General features: G+C 48.8%; 1 protein-coding gene across 11 annotated transcripts in view; it reads left to right on the forward strand.

Moving 5' to 3' along the window:
* PXYLP1 (2-phosphoxylose phosphatase 1) overlaps positions 1-18,596 on the forward strand; it is a 69,943-nt gene that overhangs the window by 35,311 nt on the left and 16,036 nt on the right. For 10 of the 11 annotated variants that reach the window (XM_036850982.1, XM_036850983.1, XM_036850981.1 and 7 more), the window contains 2 exons: positions 2,194-2,325; positions 17,939-18,097. In XM_036850982.1, coding sequence (XP_036706877.1) covers positions 2,247-2,325; positions 17,939-18,097 — 238 coding nt within the window. In that variant the 5' untranslated portion in view covers positions 2,194-2,246. The remainder of the gene's footprint in view (positions 1-2,193; positions 2,326-17,938; positions 18,098-18,596) is intronic. The other variant, XM_036850990.1, reaches the window with a different exon arrangement.

Genomic DNA, 18,596 nt, shown 5'->3' on the forward strand with positions numbered 1-18,596 from the left:
GAGCAGTTAGAAGTTCCTGGTTCCTGGAGGAGTGGAGCAAAGGTTGGAAGCTGCCCAGGGGAGGCTGCTCCAGGGAACGCTGACATTCCACCCGGGTGGGGTATATTTTGGAAATACTGGCCAGTGTTCGTAGCTGAATGTCGGTGCCTTCCATGCTCATCCCTGGGGAGCTTGGCCAGGCAGCAGAACCTGTCCAGGGTGAGGGGTAGAGAGACTGTGACTTGGATTTGACTTAGGCTGTTTTCCTTTGGGCGGGGAGGGGGACGGTTGCGTCGAACCATCAGATGAGCATTGCCGAGGACACCCCCAAGGTCGAGGGTACGAGCGAATAGACTCGGCCGCCTCCCAGACACCCCAGGCAAGGAACTCGCCAGCCTGGATCAGCGGCCCAGAGCCACCCAGGCTTGATGCTTTATATCTGGGATTGGGGTTTGTCCACATGAAGGCTTCACCTTCTTTGTTGCCTCAGGAGGGAACAACTACAGGGCCACAGTCAGATGGGCCCACATCCTGTCTCTCATTGTGACCTCAGCCACCTTGGGGGTTCAGTGCAGAAGTCCTGGCCTTGGCCTCTCACCAAGGGTAGATTCTGGTGGGCTGCTTTCAGGGTCTGTGGGTGTCCTTGCAAACACCCCCAGGGGGAGGCCATGGGGAGTTTGAGTTTTGGAAACAGAAAACATTTATTTGGGGTCCTAAATATATTAAATCCTGGGTGGGATCAACCAGGGTTGTGTGTTGTTTTAGCCAGAAACGCCAGAGAGCTTGTGAGGCTGGTGAGTCCCCACCAGGGCAGGGAGGTGAGTGTCCCCAGGAGGATAGATCACCTTGGGACATGAAGTACTGGCCCCTGGATAGGAGTGGTGACTAAAGGGACAGAAGCAGTGCTCATGTGAAGGTATAAATTGGGATCCATTTGTTAACAGAGTTGCCGGACGCTGGACATACAGGCTCAGCTGTGAGGTGCAAGTGTATTTTCGTCAGTCTTTTAGCCACTGTTCTCTTGTGGTAGAAAGTCTGACAGCTCTTTTAAAGAAGTGGTTCTCAAACCCCCTTGTAGGGCCCTGGGTGTGGAGGTGGGTGAGTTGGGGGAGGGCAGCTGGGAAGCAAGAGACCCCAGGGCTCTGGCTCCTGCGTCGTTCCCTGCACATGTGCTTTTTTTTTTTTTAACAGCTTTGTTGAGCTATAATTCACATACCAAACAGCTCACCCGAAGGATATAATTCAATAGCTTTTAATATATTCATAGAGTTGTGCAGCCCTCACCGCATTAGCAGGTGAGCTTTTATCTGATTGCTTTTCTATTGTATTTGAAGGAGAAAAAGATTCTGCCACTAAAATCAGGTTTGAAATAACCGTTATAATCTTGCTGTGGTTAAGAACCTTTTGTGAAGAGGCTGCGATTTTCAAGTTCTATTTTAAACCCCAGTGAGAATCAGGAAATAAATTTGGTATCTAAGACTGATGGGGTAAAACCCATAGCAACCCTTCACTTTTTTCACAGGAGGGACATTTAGAGCCTCATTCAGCATTTTTTTAAAGTCCTTTTGCACAGTTCTAACATGGTCAGAGAAAATTAGAATGGTGAGTGGGGCTGCAGGAAGACCCATGGATACAGCTGAAATAGGCCCAGTGGTCCAGGATCCGGGGAAGTCTCTAATTAGCACATGTTCCTACTTGGTGTAGGAACAGGTCATCGACACAGCCCAGCTGTCCCTAAAGGCATTAAAGTGGGGCATGAGGCAGTGATTGACATTCAGGCTAACGATCGAAGTTAAAGAAGCAGCGTCATCGTAGCGAAGTGTTCATCAGAAACGGTTGAAGATTTGGAAGTTGGGGGTCAGAATGGGGTGAGCATTTGCTGGTCCTTGTAAAGACTTCATGTGTCTGGCACACTGTACGTGCTCAATAAACATCCTGTCCGTTTTTCTTTGGAAAGACCATGCTGTAAAATCTCCTTCTCTGTTGAGGTCAGATAAACGAAGCATTCACAGACCGTTCCCACTTGTTAATTTGAAGGGCACCTTCTCAGCTGGGCTAGTTTGGGGGCAAAGACATCAGCAACAGCGCACGAATGTTCTCCGAAGGGGATTCACGCTTCCCTGCCGGAGGATGGGGCTAATTAGATTATTTCCAGTTGACAAACTTGGTTTTCCACGTTGGAACACATGTTTCTTGCCTCTCCTCTCTTCACAGGATGTGTTTCTGATTCGGGGTGAAACCATGACGAGAAGATAAAACAAATAATAATGCTTTTCCGCAATCGCTTCGTGCTGCTGCTGGCCCTGGCTGCGCTGCTGGCCTTCGTGAGCCTCAGCCTCCAGTTCTGTGAGTGTGGCTGGGCTGGCGGGTCCTGGAGGCAGGGGGAGTGCTTCTCTCTGAAATAGAAGGCCCCATGGGGAGGAAGCACATAGGTCCCAAAGCCTTTGTTCTTTCAATGAACAGTGAGGTTTCAGACAACCCGGTCTTTTTATTGTCAGCCCGGGCGGTGGGTGGCTGTGATTCTGTGCCTGTGAGGAACAAGGGCAATCACTAAGCCTCGTGACTCGTTTTTGGCTTCTCCCTGGATTCCTAAACTGCCTGGTTATTCCTGGATCTTTAGTTCAGGTTCCCAAGGCGAAGACAGTTGAGTGGTCAGCTCGTGTCCTCGTGCCAGGTCACACAGCAGAGGTGCCTGGCCCACCAGTTGGTTCTTTGGGGGTTGGGTGTCCGTTATTAGGCAGGGTAGGGGGATTAGGTCCCAGTACCAAACTCAGCCCCTGGACAGCAGGGACCGTGCATGGGAAACCCCACATGGTGAGCACAGCTGAGGAAGCCAGTCCGTGGGCCTCACTGCCTGTACTCTGCCCTTCACTGGGAGCCTGTGCTCAGGCTGGGCCCCAAATCTATGTGCCCCACTGCTCCCTGAAGGTGGTTGTCCTCAAATAACAGATTTGGTCTGGTACCTTCTTGGTTATAACCCTTCAGCGGTGGGTCTCCGGGAGGCCCCTTGCCTCCCTGGGGCCCCTCTCTCACCTTGAACTTTACACCAGAGGCTTGTCGAGTGGCTTGGCATTCTCTCCACATCCAGGTTGTGCTCTGTGCCCAGATCCTGCCGGCCCCTCTGCCTGGACTGTCCTCCTCACCTCCCTTCCATCTTCTCCTCCACATGGTTCACTCAGCCCTTTCTTTTTCAGGAACGTTCCATGACTCCCTAACTGGGTCTGGGCTTCTTGGCTGTACATCCGGGGTGCCCTGAACGTGCTCCCCTCCTTACACTAGCCGTGCGGTATCATACTTTTCAGTTCCTGTGTCTTTTCCATCTACAAGACAGTCTGCTCTTTGAGAGCAGGACCCACATCTGTTTCCCTCTTTATCACGGGAACCAGCACTGCCGACCACACGGGAGGTGTCTCAGGAATGTTTAAGAGAATGAATGAATCTACACCTGCTCTGGAAGGCAGGCTGACCCTAATTCCCTATCCTTCTGCTGCTGTGTACTTGAAGCCGAGAAAATATCTGGGCAATGCCGGCGATTGTGTTTCTGCTGCCACCTACCTGCCCTCCACTTTCCACCTCACCCCGATGGGTGGGAGACAAGGGCTTGGCCCCCATCACCGCCTGGGACATCTCTGTGAGGAGGTGGCGTTGCTGTCACTGTCTGCTTGACGGAAGCAAGGGCAGGCGGCTGCAAGAGCAGGGTGCTCTGAGTGTGCTGGGGGACGTGGGAAAGACTTGGCGTTTGGAATAAGTTGTTTGAAGGGAAGCGGCTTTGAACAAGTTTCTCCGCTTCACCTCCAGTTTGTGACATATTCCATGCACACATCTAGTGCATATGACAGGCACTTCAAACAGTAAAGAGAATTAAAAATACTCACTTTGTCCTTCCAGAATAAGGAAAGAGGTCAAGAGAAGATACTTGTTTAAAGTTTAAAGATACTCCAGATGGTTAATAAACTGTTTTTTTAAAAAAAAAGAATCTTTTCCAGAAAGTGTGTTAGGACTGTCATTTATTTACTTGTTTATAACTTTTCATTAAAAACTTTCCATCCTGTCACTGGAGAGGCAGGATGTTACAATCAACCTTGATTGTTATTCTGAGACCCTGACAGGTTCTGAGACGTGAATGTGGGTTACTTGTGCTTGCTGCGTTTCTCTTGCATGGGGTGGTTTCCGCATCACTGAATTGGCCTGTGTGTTTCGCTTATATAACTCTTCTGAAAGTACCTTCTGTTTTAGGAGAGCCACTTTTCAGCCGTCCTGTTTTTCGGGAAAATTTTGCAGGGTAAATTGGCCTGCCTGGGTCTGAGGTCTTTATTCTTGAATACATTGGAGTTCGGGAAGACATTAAGATATGAACATTCTGACTGCTCTTCTGCTTCTAGGTAAACTGCAACTTTGGAATTTAACTATTTCCGTGTGAAAATTGAGTTAAATTGCTTTATTTTTTAGTCGCTTTATTGGTTGCTAATTATTATGGTGTAAGAAACTGGACTAATTCGTAATACAAAGGTGTCTGCTTAAGTAACACTTATATTTTCATCCTTACCCTAAAATATATGGGCTTTTTTCTTTACCGTTTCTTTTGACTTATTTTTGAATACCAGATTAGCACATATAATTGTTTTAGGTGATATATTTGAGGCAATCAAATAGAACTTGGTTTTCTCATGTTTTAAATGAACAATATTTTTTTATTTGTTTTCTGAAATGATTGTATATTTTATTTTGTCTTGTTGATAGTTTTCTTTTTTTGATGTTCTGAATATGAGAAAGTTAAGACCCAGGTTACAATGAAAAAAATCAGGTTGTTTAAAAAACATTTCTTCCTCTCGGTACAGAAAGTGTGTATGTGAACCCACATATATTTATTAAGTGCTTATGTGTGTTGGATATTTTTCTACACTGTTGGGGTAGAGGTGGTAGGGAAAGGATACAAAAAAGATTAAAACACAGTTCATAGTTTCTGAAACTACGTTTATTTTAAATGGTAGTAATGACTCCCTGTATGCTAGTAGACATTAATGAAAATCATTCATTTTGTGTTTTCAAGTCCTTGATGTTTTTGAGTTTGGAAATAGAGGGATTCTGAAATTCCCGATATTCAAATCGAAGAAGGGAACAAGTAAGGTATATATATATATCATTAGTTATTCTAGTTAAAATGTGTACAAGTGGAAAAATAACTTCTCAAATTGAGGGACTCCTTCAGTGCGACAGGAAAAGACCACTGGGTTATGAAAACCTGTGGATGATTTGTTATTTTGCTGCTTTTTCTGCTCGTTTGTAATCGTCCATTTTCCTGCTTTGACCCAGCCTTTCCTTCATGCTTATCCTGTGCTCTTTTCACCACGTTCCAACCACCATTCCCAGAATGGCAGCGTGGCAGGAGCTCAGCTCGCAGACTCTGGAACCACAGCCTTGGGTTTGAATGCCGCTCTGCCACTTAGCAGCTGTGTGCCCTCGGCAGGTGTGGCCTCCTGGAGCCTCTATTCCTTCTTCTGTAAAATGGAGTTCCTTGTTGCTACTTTGAAGCATTGGCGTGAGAACGGAGATTTTGTGGGAAAACCCTTGGCTCGGGGAAGCACAGTCGATGTAAACAGTAGAGTCCTGTCATGATACATCATCACCAGAATCCAGGGCTCTTGGTGTCCCAAAGGCTGCTTCAGCCACTTGTGGAGAGAGCTTTGGAAACAGTATATCATGCATTTCTTTCTTTTTGATCAGGGTTCATTGGCCATGATAGGGGTCAGTCTACACTGGGCACCTGTATCTTGGGCAGGGCCCTGGTTGACCAGAGCAGGTTCCTAAGGGAGATGTCCAAGGCGGATTGGAAAGTCAGATCCCCAGGTAGAAGAGGGGAGGGTTAACCTGCCAAAGTGAAAGCCATAGTGAAGGCCGTCTTCAATATCTGAAGAGCCCTATCTCTATCCAGTATCTGCAAGAGGAGTTAGACCAGCTCTGTGTGGCCTGGTGGCCAGGGGGACACATTTTAGTTAAGCATCAAGTGACACTTCCTGAATGTCATCGTCAGGCGGAGGTGGAGCGGGCTGTGTGCACACCCTGGAGCGTCGCTCTATGCAGAATAGGACAGTAGGCAGGTCACTGGACCTGATCCCATTTAAAACCTCTTCAGACTCTGAGGTTCTGGGAATTTTACCTTTCGTTGTTGATCCAGTGCCATGAGTTTGCATAGCTTTGTCCTTCAGCAAACATTCCACTGTGCACTGGGCCAGGGCTGGGCGTTTCATCTCCTAGGAGCCACAGGAGCTGTCTGTCTGGTGGAGGAGAATCCCGAGCAGATACTTGGAACACAGTGTACAATATGCTAGGACAGGAAAGAGGCAGCCCCACGAGGAAGTGGGAAAGAACGTGGACTCCAGAGCCAGACTGCCTGGGTCGAGTCCCTGTCCTGCCACTTAGCAGCTATGTGAGCTCAGGCACGTTCCCTACCCTCTCTGTGCCTCGGTTTCCTCATCTGTAAAATGGGGATAATGAGAGTTCCTATTTCACTGGGTTGGTAAAGGGTATTTATAACACACCTAGAACAGTTCCTGGCACATAATAATCACTCTATGCACGTTTGTTAAATAAAATGAATGAGAGATGACTCGTGACAGGGTGACATGGGCGGATGAAGGACAAGAAGCCAATCCAGCGTAGGAGGTCAGGGAAGACTCATTCCCAGAGGAGGTGACATCCGCGCTTCAGCCTTGAGGGATGAGTTGGAGTTGTCCAAAGAGGAAGCTGGGAAGGGCATTCCTGGCAGATGGAGGTGGGTGTGCAAAGGCAGGGCAGGAGAGAGCCGGACCAGGTTAGTCACCGGTGTGTAGCTGTGAAGGTGGACAAAGGCCCAGGCCACCTCCATCACCGTGTTATATCGTGAAAGTATGGGGAGCCACTGAAGCAGGGAAGACAGCATATCATTAGATTTGTCTGGGAAAGACCACAGTCTGGTACAGTGTTTGCCAGAGAGTGGTCTCCTGAGCACTTTAATCAGAGTAGCCCCGGGCGTCTGTTAAAAGGCATGTTCCAAAACCAAAAAAAGAGCACATTTGTGCCCCTCCCCATAGAATCAGAACTGTGGGAGTAGAACTCCCTGGGGGTTCTAATGTACACAGAGTTTGGGTGCTGCCCATTCAGAGGCCGGTGGGAGGCTGATACTGAGAGACAACTCGGGGCCACTTTCCTCCTCCAGTTAAAGGCTGGGAGTGGCTCCGATGAAGGTGTTGGCCCCGAAAGGAAGGAGCAAAGCTGAGAGCATCAGGTGATTCTGTGGACTTTCAGCTAAATGATGGGGCGGTGCAGCGGGATGGGGGTGAAGAAAGAGAAGGGAAGGCTCTGCCATGCCGTGTAGGATTCTGGCTCGGTGGTTCAGTGGATGTTGCCTTCATTCATGCGTCCACGCAGCCGCTCACACAGATGGCCCCTCCACCTGGCTTAAGTGTGCCAAAGGCCGAAGGAAGTACCCGGCGCACATTCTGGGAGGTCGACCACGTGGAGCTGTTGGCCCTGGATGAGGAGGCCCGGGGAGAGCACCCTGAGCAAGCAGAGAAGCAGGACAAGCCCCGGCAGCCGGGTGGGAGCGCAGCAGGGGGAAGAGCTGGGGCCTCAGCCTGCCGCCCTTCGAGGTCGGCTGTTGGCATTTGCAGCTGCAGCTCTTCGTGGGCACCCCCGAAGGTCCGTGGCGTATGGTGGCGGGGATTTTGCTGAGGCACAAATGCACGTAATCATAGCTGTGAGTGGGCACCTTGGGCTGGTCCTGCGTCCCGCCCTGCAAAGCTGCGGGGCTTTGTCATTCTCTCTTCTCTGTCCTGTGTACATTTTATGGAGGAAAGCATGTGTCCGGGTGACGTGTGTAAATTTGGGGATTCATGAAGATCTTAATATGTTTTGGTGGCAAAAGTTTGGGGATGCAACCCTTAGGATGCCAAGGCTCTAATGTACTGTGTATTTTAAAAACACAATAAGGTTCTTCCTGGGTCTTTATTTTGGTGAGTCAAAGTCCAAAAAACGAGAAATTTAAAATGAGGGCTTGCATTTTTAACCTAAGGGTTCATAGGTTCTAAATAAATTCTTTATTTAGTATTTTTTAAATTAATCTTGATCCTTTTCTTGGAGATTTATTTTCTTTGATTTCTGAGAGTTTTAATTTTGCTTTTTCTTTGAATGTTTCATGCCCAGCTACCACATAGAGTTAAATATCTTTGGGTAGGAAAAATTCTGTAGGTAAGTGACAAAATTAAATCTGACAAATCAGCTTTTATCATAACGTCTTAAGCTTATGTCACAGTTATTATTGGAGGAGGTGAGAGTATCATGTACCACGCAGGCCCTTCCACGAACTAAAAATGGGACACATTTATGTCCATGGGTTCTTTCTAGTTTTCTTCCAGGGTGGAGACATTGTTTCTGTCTCTTTCTTTCTTTCTCCCCCCTCCCTGCTTCCCGCTCTCTCCTTCACCCTCCCTCTCTCCCTCCCTTCCTTTCTTCCTTCTTTCCTTCCCTCCTTCCTTGTTTCTGATCTTAGAGAATTTCTCCTAAGAATAGACGGAGGACAGAGATGTATGCTCAAAGATGTTTATTTCATCACTGCTTATAATAGGAAAAAGGGGTAGACAACCAAAGTGTCCAACAGGAAATACTGCTGCATCCATTATACCATGTTTACATAGACCTGTCTGTATTGACTTGGAAGGTTGTCCATAATATATCTACTAAAAGGACATGTACTTTTATGTGTGTGTGTGTGTGTGTGTGTGTAGTCAGCAATATTGATAAGGGGAATCTCCCGTTTTAGAGGAGAGGAAACTATCCAGGCTAGTTAGTAAAACTAGGAAGTGTTAGTAAAAATGAGTCAGTGAATTCAGGATAACATGTGCCAATCGCCAAGACTGTATGAAGAGAGAGACAAAGTAGGAAAGGAAGCTGCAGGATGTTGACATTGGAACACCCACTGAGTGGAGGTGAGCGAGGGATGCAGTGAGAGTCTGCCCAGGTGGAGTTTGCACTCATCAGCTTGGGCCCCACTCCTGTTGTCTTGGCAACAGTGCTCCAAGCTGACGACATTAAACAAAAAAAAAAAACTTGAAGTGAGGTAGTTGTAATCAGAGGCAGAGCCCTGTGGTCTTGGTAGCGTCCCACCATGGGGAAGGGGTTGGAGGGGCAGGTTTTTGAGACTGATCAGCAGTGGGGTCTTGGGGGACAGAATCTGAATCCCGAATAAGAAGGTGAAGTCAGGAATGCACACAGAGAGAGCTCTGGAACCGTCTCACCATCCTTCCTGCCAGTGTGGCCCCGGCACACGATGCCTCACTGGGGCCCAGCAGAGCCAGGCCGCCCGGAGTGGGAAGGACGGGGAGTTGGCCACAATGCAGGGCCCTCTCTGAATTAACTGTTTTGGGCTCCGGCATCACCTCTTGCCCTCCCTGTCTCCCTCCCTCTTTTTTCTATGCCATCTGAGGGGCTGGACCCCACTGGCCAGGGGTTTTGCCTCTTGGGGAACCTGGAACCCCGCTTTGCTTCTCCCCAGTCTCAGGTATCTAGCAGAGAGTGAGATGGCCAGTCTTCACAGCGTCCAGATGCCTGAGGCCCCATTGCCCCCCGCAGTGCGTGGTCTCTCACTGAGGTGGCCTCCCCAAGGCTTTCCCACCCACCTGACCGCTCTTCCTTTGGACCCTTTTCACAGAAGCAAATGACCAGCCTTGACCCACCTCTCTGAGCCGTTGGTTTGGTGGCCTCAATGGGGTGCAGACCTTTGAGACAGAAAACTTTTTGCTCTTGGGGAAGGAGGAACAATGCCCTTGGGCCATAGTGACCCTGTCACCATTCCCACCGGAGCAGGGACAGGAGGACAGTTTCACCTCTGCCAGGACATCCAGCCACACACACACTGCAGCATTCACTGTGGGTTCTCTGGGTGGGACGAATATGCATGACTCACTTCTTTTTATACCTTAGTATTGATGGCTATTTTAGGATGAACACGTGTTTATATGAATTGTAAAGATCCCTTTTCATTTTGTAAAAAAGAAAAAAATCTCTTCTCAAGGGTGTTGAAATGGGAAACCTATTTCCAGGTACACTGAGTTCTTAGCCTGAGTTCATGGACATCTGCATTGTCTCACATGGTTTCAGGGGTGCTGTGAACCCCGAGAAATCAAATTTAAAAGTAAGTGTATGCAGTCCTTTTTCAGGGCTGAGGATCAGTAGCTCTTATCGGATTCTCAGAGGTAAGGTAGAGGGGATCCAGGCCCTGAGATGGTTAAGGATGTCTGAGGTTCTCTTCATAGCTCTTTCTGGGGACCTGTCTTGAACGTCTCTCTGATTTCTAGTCTCTGTCATGATTTGGAGTCCTTGGTGCTCGCAGCGTCTAACCCGAGGGACCCGGTTAGGTCAAGGCCAGTTACCAGTGGTCCCATAGGAGTGTGAGGTTTCCTGGCCCCTCCAGGAGTCCGCAGCTGGGCTCAGGCTCAGGTCACGGTGGGTCTCCTGCCCCTGCACTCTGGCCGTCCTGTGGACTTGGGTCTCAGTTGTCAGACGGGGGTCAGGCAGGGAGGAGACAAGAGCTTGCAGACAGCCTAGGACAGGAACTGGGTCCTCAGCCGCACGAGGCCCACCCTGTTGGGGGGGCTCTGGTGGTGTAGTTCTGGTTTTTATTTGAGAATTACACACATTTTTATGTTCAGTGCAGGCTGGAGACAGAAAGGGCATTCAAGATGCCTTAGTGGATTGAGGAACACAAAGGGAATTGTGGGAATTACCTGTCAGAGCAAATCATTCTTTGGCAGGCCAGTGAAGGAGAGAATTCAAGAGCCTTTTGGACTATTGGGAGGAAGAGATCGGAGACATCAGGTGACAGGACTAGGGGTGTTTAACTTATGAGAAGGCACCATCTTGGATAAGCAGAATTATTTAAGGGAGTTGTGGCCCCAGGGCTGAGTGAGGACAGACTTGAGTGGCACAAGGAAGAGGTGACTGTAGTCCCCTAGGGAGGTGACCAGCCCGGGGCTGAGGTCCCAACAAGCGTGAGTCAAGCTGTGGAGCTAGGAAGGTGAAAAGCAGGTGCTGGGGCCACATGTTGGCCCCACCAGGTTCTTTGCTGGCGCAGTCAGTGGTGAGACCTCTGGGGCAGCTGAGTGCAGAGCCGTGGAGACAGAGGTCAGCCAACACTTGCCCACCTGCCCTGGGACACCTGTGTGTGTGTCCCTGACACCTGTCTGCAACCTGCCAGCGTGTCTGTGTAATCAGAGGAAGAGCTGACAACTAAACAACAGCAGGATAACTAAACAACTAGGGCACGGATGGCAGGAGGTGCGGGTTCCGAGGTCACCTGACTCCGTGTAAAACTGACTCTTCCACATGGAGAAGTTCTCTCTCCTGGAAAGGGCCTTTATTGGCACAGTGGGCTAGTTGCCAGGTCCCATCCCTGGGGCCGTCAGGATAGCAAGGGGAGGGTCCTGGAGGAGGGGCATGACCGCGCCCACCACAGCACAGGATTGGCATGGGAGAGGAGCCACCCACAGAAGGGAAGGAGGGGCGGAGCTCTGACCCAGGCGTGGGCCCACGGTGCTCCATCAAAATCTCCTGTAAAGGCCTGCATACAGCGGGTTCTTCAGGCTAGAGCTGCTGGGAGGAGGCCAGGAAGCAGGTGGATCCTTGTCCTCTGCCCTGGGCCAGAGCCCCCATATGGAGTGAGGAGCTGGAGGCCGTGAGCACCGGCTTAGTGCCCTGGAGGAGAGGCACTGGCCTGTCTTCGCGCAAGTCGGAGTGACTCCCAGGGAGTGAGCTGGCTGCACACACCTGGCTGTAACAGGACCCGCTGACTGTGGGCATCACTGGGCGTCTGGAAGTAACTAAGGGGGCCTGAGGCCCGGGGCCAGACGGGAAGGCGCTCTCTGCCTAGCGGCCTGTGCTAAGCCATGATCTGACCCTGACCCTGGACTCTTTGTTTTTCTCCTTTCCTCTCTTCCGTGGGGCCGTCAATAGAATAAATAAAAATTAAAAGAAGCAAATCATCATTGGATGAAACATCTCTCTTCAGACATGTTCATAGCGTTGGCTGCTGAGCAGAGACTAGCTGATAGGCCGTATTTCACCTGAGGCTCTTCTTTTTTTTTTTTTTTTTTATATGAATGCTACTGTGTTGTGTTTTGAATTTAACATTTGGTATGGTTTTGTTTTTTTGTTTTTAATATTTATTTATTTATTTGGCTGCACCGGGTCTTTGCTGTGGCACGCGGGATCCGCACTGCCATGTACGAGCTCTTTGTTGTGGCATGCGGGATCTTTTTTGTTTTTATTTGCGGCATGTGGGATCTAGTTCCCTGACCAGGGATGGATCCTGGGCCCCCTGCATTGGGAGCGTGGAGTCTTAACCACTGGACCACCAGGGAAGTCCCCTGAGGCTCTTCTTGAGCACTCCTGTGGTACTTCCCAGTATCTCCTTTCTATCCAAGTCATTCCTGTATTATTCTTGCACCTGTACCCCCAAACCAACGACCAGGGTGTGCAGAGGCACCATGACTGAGGGCATTTCCCTCTAAGGACCATACGCCCTTCTGCTCCCTTCTTCTTATTTAATATCTTAACACCATCCCCAACTGGATTGTAAGCTCCTGCAGAAGGGCAGAGACCTTAGTCTTTTATTCTCTGAAGAATTCCCAGCAGGTGCTCAATAAATGTTGGATGGCTGGATGGGAGATGCATAAATACCCGGCCTGGCAGGTCAGCAGGCCTGGCTTACAGGCTGTGGAACCCCAGGCCAGTCCCTTGACCTGCCTCTGCCTGCGGTCCATTGCCTGGCTGATGGTTGCTCTTCCTAGGATGAAGTTCAAGGCTGGAAAAAGCAGTGTGGGCCAGTTGGCTCGAATTCTAGTCACAGCTACAGGGATGTCTGCTAATGAGGCACACGGATCCATCCTCTGTACATTGGGGAGGGTGCGGGTGAGACGGGGAGGGCCTACGTGAAACAGCACCTGATTCTTTTACTCTGTGGTTCTAAGAAGTTTGCTAGTTGCTTTTACGAGGGGGCCCGAGGAACTGCTTTAGAGGTCATGTTCTCTGCCATTATTTGACATTGAGACCTCGTTGGCACCTTTTTATATAAGAAGGTTTATGGATGTGAGGACAGGATGAAAATGACTGTAGGTGAGATGAGCAAGTAAAGCAGACATAAATGGGAGAGACTCATATCCACGGGGTGCCTTCTGAAGTGTTCTCTTCTGCTGGGAAATCACACCACAAAGAAATTGCATGCCCATTGGTGCTGAGTTAATTATCAATTAAAGGCGTCTCCTATTCTGTAATTCATGTTGGCCACAGTAATACTGTGGTCCCAGGGCACTCATCTAGGTTCATGGGGTTTTTTACACCTACATGATGAAACTTGTTATCCTTCCATCTCTTTGCCTGCCCACTGTTCCTTCTGACGCTCCCACAGTCCTTTTTTCTTCTGAGCTGTTGTCATCTGCGTGGGATCAGCAGAGTTCCTAATTGTCCTGAGGGCATCAGAGGAGCTGGGGAGGCCTGCCAGGAGAAGCAGTATCCTGCAGCACTAGGCCCCAGGTGTGGAGTCTGCTCCCCAGCCCCCGCGTCTGCCCCGCAGCCCGCTTTGAGATGAACAAGGCAAGCCCAGGACTCCTAATGGGCAAGTCAGGCAGCAGCCGGGGCAGAGGTGCCTCCAGCCCAGGTCTGCTCCTTTGCAGCCGACCTTTCCCCGGATCCCTGCGCATCAGCCCTGGTGGGACCAACTGGACCGGGCTTCAGTGGTACCTAGAGCCAGCTTGCTGCCTCTTGTCTGCTGTGTTTGTCCTCCCTCATCCTCCTCTCCTCTTCCCCGTGTTGCCAGCTTCATTTCTGCCTTTCAGTCCCAGCTTGGGTGTCTTCTCGAGGAAACCTGCTTGGACGATCCCCACCCCCAGGGCTGGTCAGGTGACTGCTTTCCCTTAGTGTTCCCACATGAGGATTCAAGAAGGTATTTCACCAGAAGCATGGAGCACAGTGCCTGGCTCAGGGCAGACCTTTAATTCAACAAGTATTTATGGAGGGCCTTCCCTGTGCTGGTTGCTGGGGGAATATAAACTTGAAAGAGACATAGTTCTGGCCCTCTGGACATTTGGGTTGGCGAGTTGATAACCTGTGGACACCTCTGCTTACATGTACTGTAGTGTGAGCTAGGAGAGCAGCAAGAACCAGGTGGGCTCATAGAAGGGGGATGTCCAAACTACTTGGGGATTCGGGGTGGGCTTCCTGGAGGAGGTGACCCCTGGGATGAGTTATGGAGTTGGCCAGATCTGGGAAACAGAGGTTGGGGTGAGGTTAGAGGCATAAGCAAGGGGAGGGAAACATCCTGAAAAGCATCCTGTGGGAGTGGGGGCAGCTCTGAGCAGTTCAGGACAATGAGAACAAGGTAGGGGAGGGGACGCAGGGAGATGGAGCTGGGGAGACGTCTCACCCCATGGCCTCTATGCATCAGAACTTCCCCTGATTGTCTGGTATCTGGAGGACCCTTCAAAGGACCCCACATGGACTGACTCTGTGTCCTGGTGACTCAGGAAGGTGCAAAACAGTGGAAGGTAATCTCAACAGCTAGTGGGTGAGGCTGACAGGCCCAGATGCCAGAGGAAGCAGCAGATAAAAACTTTCTGGATGGAAGGTTTCTTTACCTGTGGCTTTCAAACCATTGCTTCCTTGAGTTGTGGGTGGTTCCTATCTTAGTCTGTTGGGCTGCTGAATAAAAATACAGTAAACTGGCTGGCTTATAAACAACAGAAGTTTATTTCTCACAGTCCTCAAGACTGGGAAGTCTAAGCTCAAAGCACTGGCAGATTTGGTGTCTAGTGAGAGCCCACTTCCTAGAAGGCATCTTTTTGCTGTAACCTCACATGGCAGGAATGGGGGTGGGGGAGATCTTTGGGGTCTCTTTTATAAGGGCACTAATCTCATTTGTGAGGGCTCCACCCTCTTGACCATATCACTCCCAAAGGCCTCACCTCCAAATACCATCACCTTGGCAGTTAGGATTCAACATGTGAATCTGGGGGGACATAAACATTCAGCTTATAGCAGTTCCCAGGCGGCAGCCCCAACAAGCCTAACCCCGTGTGCTCTCAGATAAGCCAGCAAACTGTGGGGACTCTGGGACGTGCAGGGACCCATGCCCCTCTGTCCCTGTGTCACTCATATTATCTTGTCTCCTTAGCTTCGCTTTTCCCTGGCCCAGACTCAAAGGGAGTGTGCCCTGAGGCATGGCCAAGGGGCCAGAACCTGGTACCACTTTATAACAGAGCAGAGTCAAGGATTGAGGGGTGCCGCACAGCCGGAAGGGCTGGGTCATTAACATACTGCCTTAGGACATCTACTTTTCATCATTCTCTTGATCTGGCACAAGTCCTCCCATGGTAAATGACCTCTGGACACCGGAGCTATGTATTAGCAGTTCTGGGCCCTTCTAGCTGTTAGGAAGAAAGTGGCTCTAGGACCAATCAAAGGGCTAATTTGAGTTGGTGAAGGGCCAACTCTAGCTCTGTGGTTGTTGTTTTATCATAAGTAATGAACGAAAATATGCTTATTGAAAAAAAAGTATATCTAGACATTATAGAAATATACATATATTTCTATACCTATAGAATATATGTAACATACGCTTGTTGTAAATCCATATCTACATATGTATGCGTGTGGATTTGTAAAACAATATAGACAGTTACAGAAAAACAAGTGAAAATACTTCTTCACACCCCATTCTACCCATTCCCCAAAGGCATTGTGATGGATGTCCTTGTAGACATTTTTCTGTTCATTTACATAATAAGAGTGTATATTACATAATATTCATACATTTATGGTTAATTTTTTCTTTCCACAAAAAGACTTACATAAATATCCAGTGACTTGGTTTATTCATTTCATTTATCTTTGATCCTTTTCCATTCTTTTTAACTGTGGCAGAATATTCCACTGTGGATGTAACATTCTGTTCTGCTGATGAAAGATATTTAGGTCATTTCCCTTTTTTTGTTGTTGTTATTAACAGCGCTGCAGTGAATCTCTTTGGCCATACGTCTTGGTGATGGGAATTGATATCTTTGTCGAATAGATTCCAAGAGGTAGAATAATGGGGTCATGGATAAAGCACATGTAACATTTTAGTGGCAACTGCCAAATACTCCTTCCGCAAAGTCCTTCCAGTTTCCTCTCTCACCTGCAGTATATGGAAATGTAGGTTTCACACCCTTGCCAGTACTGATATTATTGTTAAAATGTGAATTTTTAGTCTGGTGGGGTGGGGGTGAATCACATCCTATTGTTTTATTTTATATTTCTTCAAGTATGTATAATGTTGAACATTTTTTCATGTGTTTATTGCCACTGGTATTTATTTTTCTATAATTAGCCTGCTTATATCCTTTATTGATTGTAGGAGATCTGTGCACTTTGGATATTAATAATTTGTAGTATATGTTGCAAATATTTTCCTCTCAGTGGATTGCTTATCTTTTACTTTTGTTTATAACATCTGTTTGCCAAAGGGAAGTTTTAAATATTTACAGAAGAATTTGTAGGAGTAGCTAGGGAATTTAAGTGGATTTAGACTGGTGATTGGGCCCGGTTTTAGCTATTGTTCAAATGTATGCATATATATTATATGATGATTAATAAGCCTTTTAGAAGTTAAATGATTCATGGGCACACATATTTCCGTGTATTTCCTCAGTTGGCGATGCTAAACATCCAACTATTATTATGTAGGGAGTTCCAAATTGGGAACTCTTAGAAAGACTGGGGACCGCTGACCCAGAAGATGGACTTACAACTGCTTATAAATAATTGATAAAGTGTATGGACCAGGACTCATTTCGTTGAAAGTAACAGAAACCCGACTCAAACTAGCTGAAATAAGAAGACGACTTTCTCGACTTACAGAACTGGAACGTCTAATGGACACTTTAACCACATCTGGACCCAGGGGCTCAAAGGGTGGATGTCCTCAGGTCTTCCTTCCTCTTTCTCTCTGATAACTCTCTTCATTTGTTGGTCTGGCTTATCTCTACTTAGCCTCATTTTCTTCCACTGCAGAGGCTGCCCATGAGCCACAGATGGCTGGGGCAGCCCCAGGTTTCCATTCTTAGAGATCAGCGTCCAGGAGAAAAGGAGCCCCTTTCCCCGTGTCTGTAGTGTACCTCTCTCAAGGCGGCAGGACGATGTGATTGACAGTTCAACCCAACCACGTGCGGGGGGAGGAGTGGTTCACCAACAGAAAGAGCAGTAGATGAACAAACAGAACAGACTGCAGGGCCCACCCGTGATATCCAGCAGACAGTGGGGGAGAACCTGGTCTGGAGGCAGAGGGGTGAACTGGAGATGGCTTTCCATCCACCATGTACACCTTGGGCAGCTGCCTCAACCTCCCCTTGGATCCCTGGCTCTCTGCTCTGTAAAATGGTCTCTTGAGGATTAATGAGCGGTTGCCTGTGCTTGGGCTCAAGGGCCCACAAAGTGCAAAGCAGATGATATTAAATGAGCTACGTCAGACACCTGTCTAGCACTTTGTAGGCACTCAATAGGTGATGGTTTTCCTCCTTAGTATTTACCAGAATTCAGAGGGTGTTCAGAACGAAGTAATCGGGTTGCATGAAGTTAGTGTGTAAGTTCTTCCTTTACCACCACGGGTGAGGCCCCCTCTCTCTGGGGAACCCACCTGGTGTTGCATAGATAATTATTGATAAGGAAAGGATAATGGCATTGAGAGAAAGAGGCAGGGCTTGGAGGGGGCTCAAGAAACAGTTGAAGCTGACTTTTTGCTAGATTGAAGTCCAGCCTAATTCTGAGGGAGTCGATAGTTACGGTGAAAATCCAGCTGCCCTCTGGGCCCGTCCAGCTGGCCTGTGCACCCTAGCCCCTAACTCCCGCCCCCCGCCCAGGACCATGTGTGTCGTGACCTGCTTTGCTTTCTCTGCAGTCCACCTGATCCCAGTGTCGGCAGCTAAGAATGGAGTGACTAGCAAGAATCGAAAGAGGATCATGCCTGACCCGGTGACGGAGCCCCCCGTGATGGACCCCGTTTACGAAGCCCTTTTGTACTGCAACATTCCACGTGTGGCCGAGCGCAGCATGGAAGGTAGGCCTGGCTGCGCTGCCCAACGTGGTACCATCTTCAGGCAGCATCTAAGGAGCTAGACGGCTAGGGCCCAAATCTTGCAGTTGCCACTAGGCTGTGTCCTTGAGTGAGTTTCCAGGTCTTAGTTTCCTTGTCTGTAAAATGGGCATAGCTAGCAGTGCCTACTCACAGGGCTGCTGGGAGGATTAAGTGACCTCTTTGAGCAGCACGAGGCTCATGATTAGCCCTCCACAAATGTTTGCCATCATCCTGATTATCAGTGAGACAGCAGTGGGACGGAAAGGTGGCCTTGGCTGGCCCTAGGGTGTCATCCTCAGCTAACTCCTTTCCCGGGCGGGCTCTCTCCGGGCTTAGGACCTCCACAGCATGCCCTGCTGGTGTCTTGAAGTGAAAGTGTAGGAAAATATGATTTCTATGTTGAGCTTTGCTTTTTTGAAAGTGTATCAAAGAATGATGTTGAATATTTATCTGTTTGTGCCCTGCTGTGTTTTGCGAGAGG

The sequence above is a fragment of the Balaenoptera musculus genome, chromosome 4 (genome assembly GCF_009873245.2).
Source record: "Balaenoptera musculus isolate JJ_BM4_2016_0621 chromosome 4, mBalMus1.pri.v3, whole genome shotgun sequence".
Taxonomy (NCBI): Eukaryota; Metazoa; Chordata; class Mammalia; order Artiodactyla; family Balaenopteridae; genus Balaenoptera; species Balaenoptera musculus.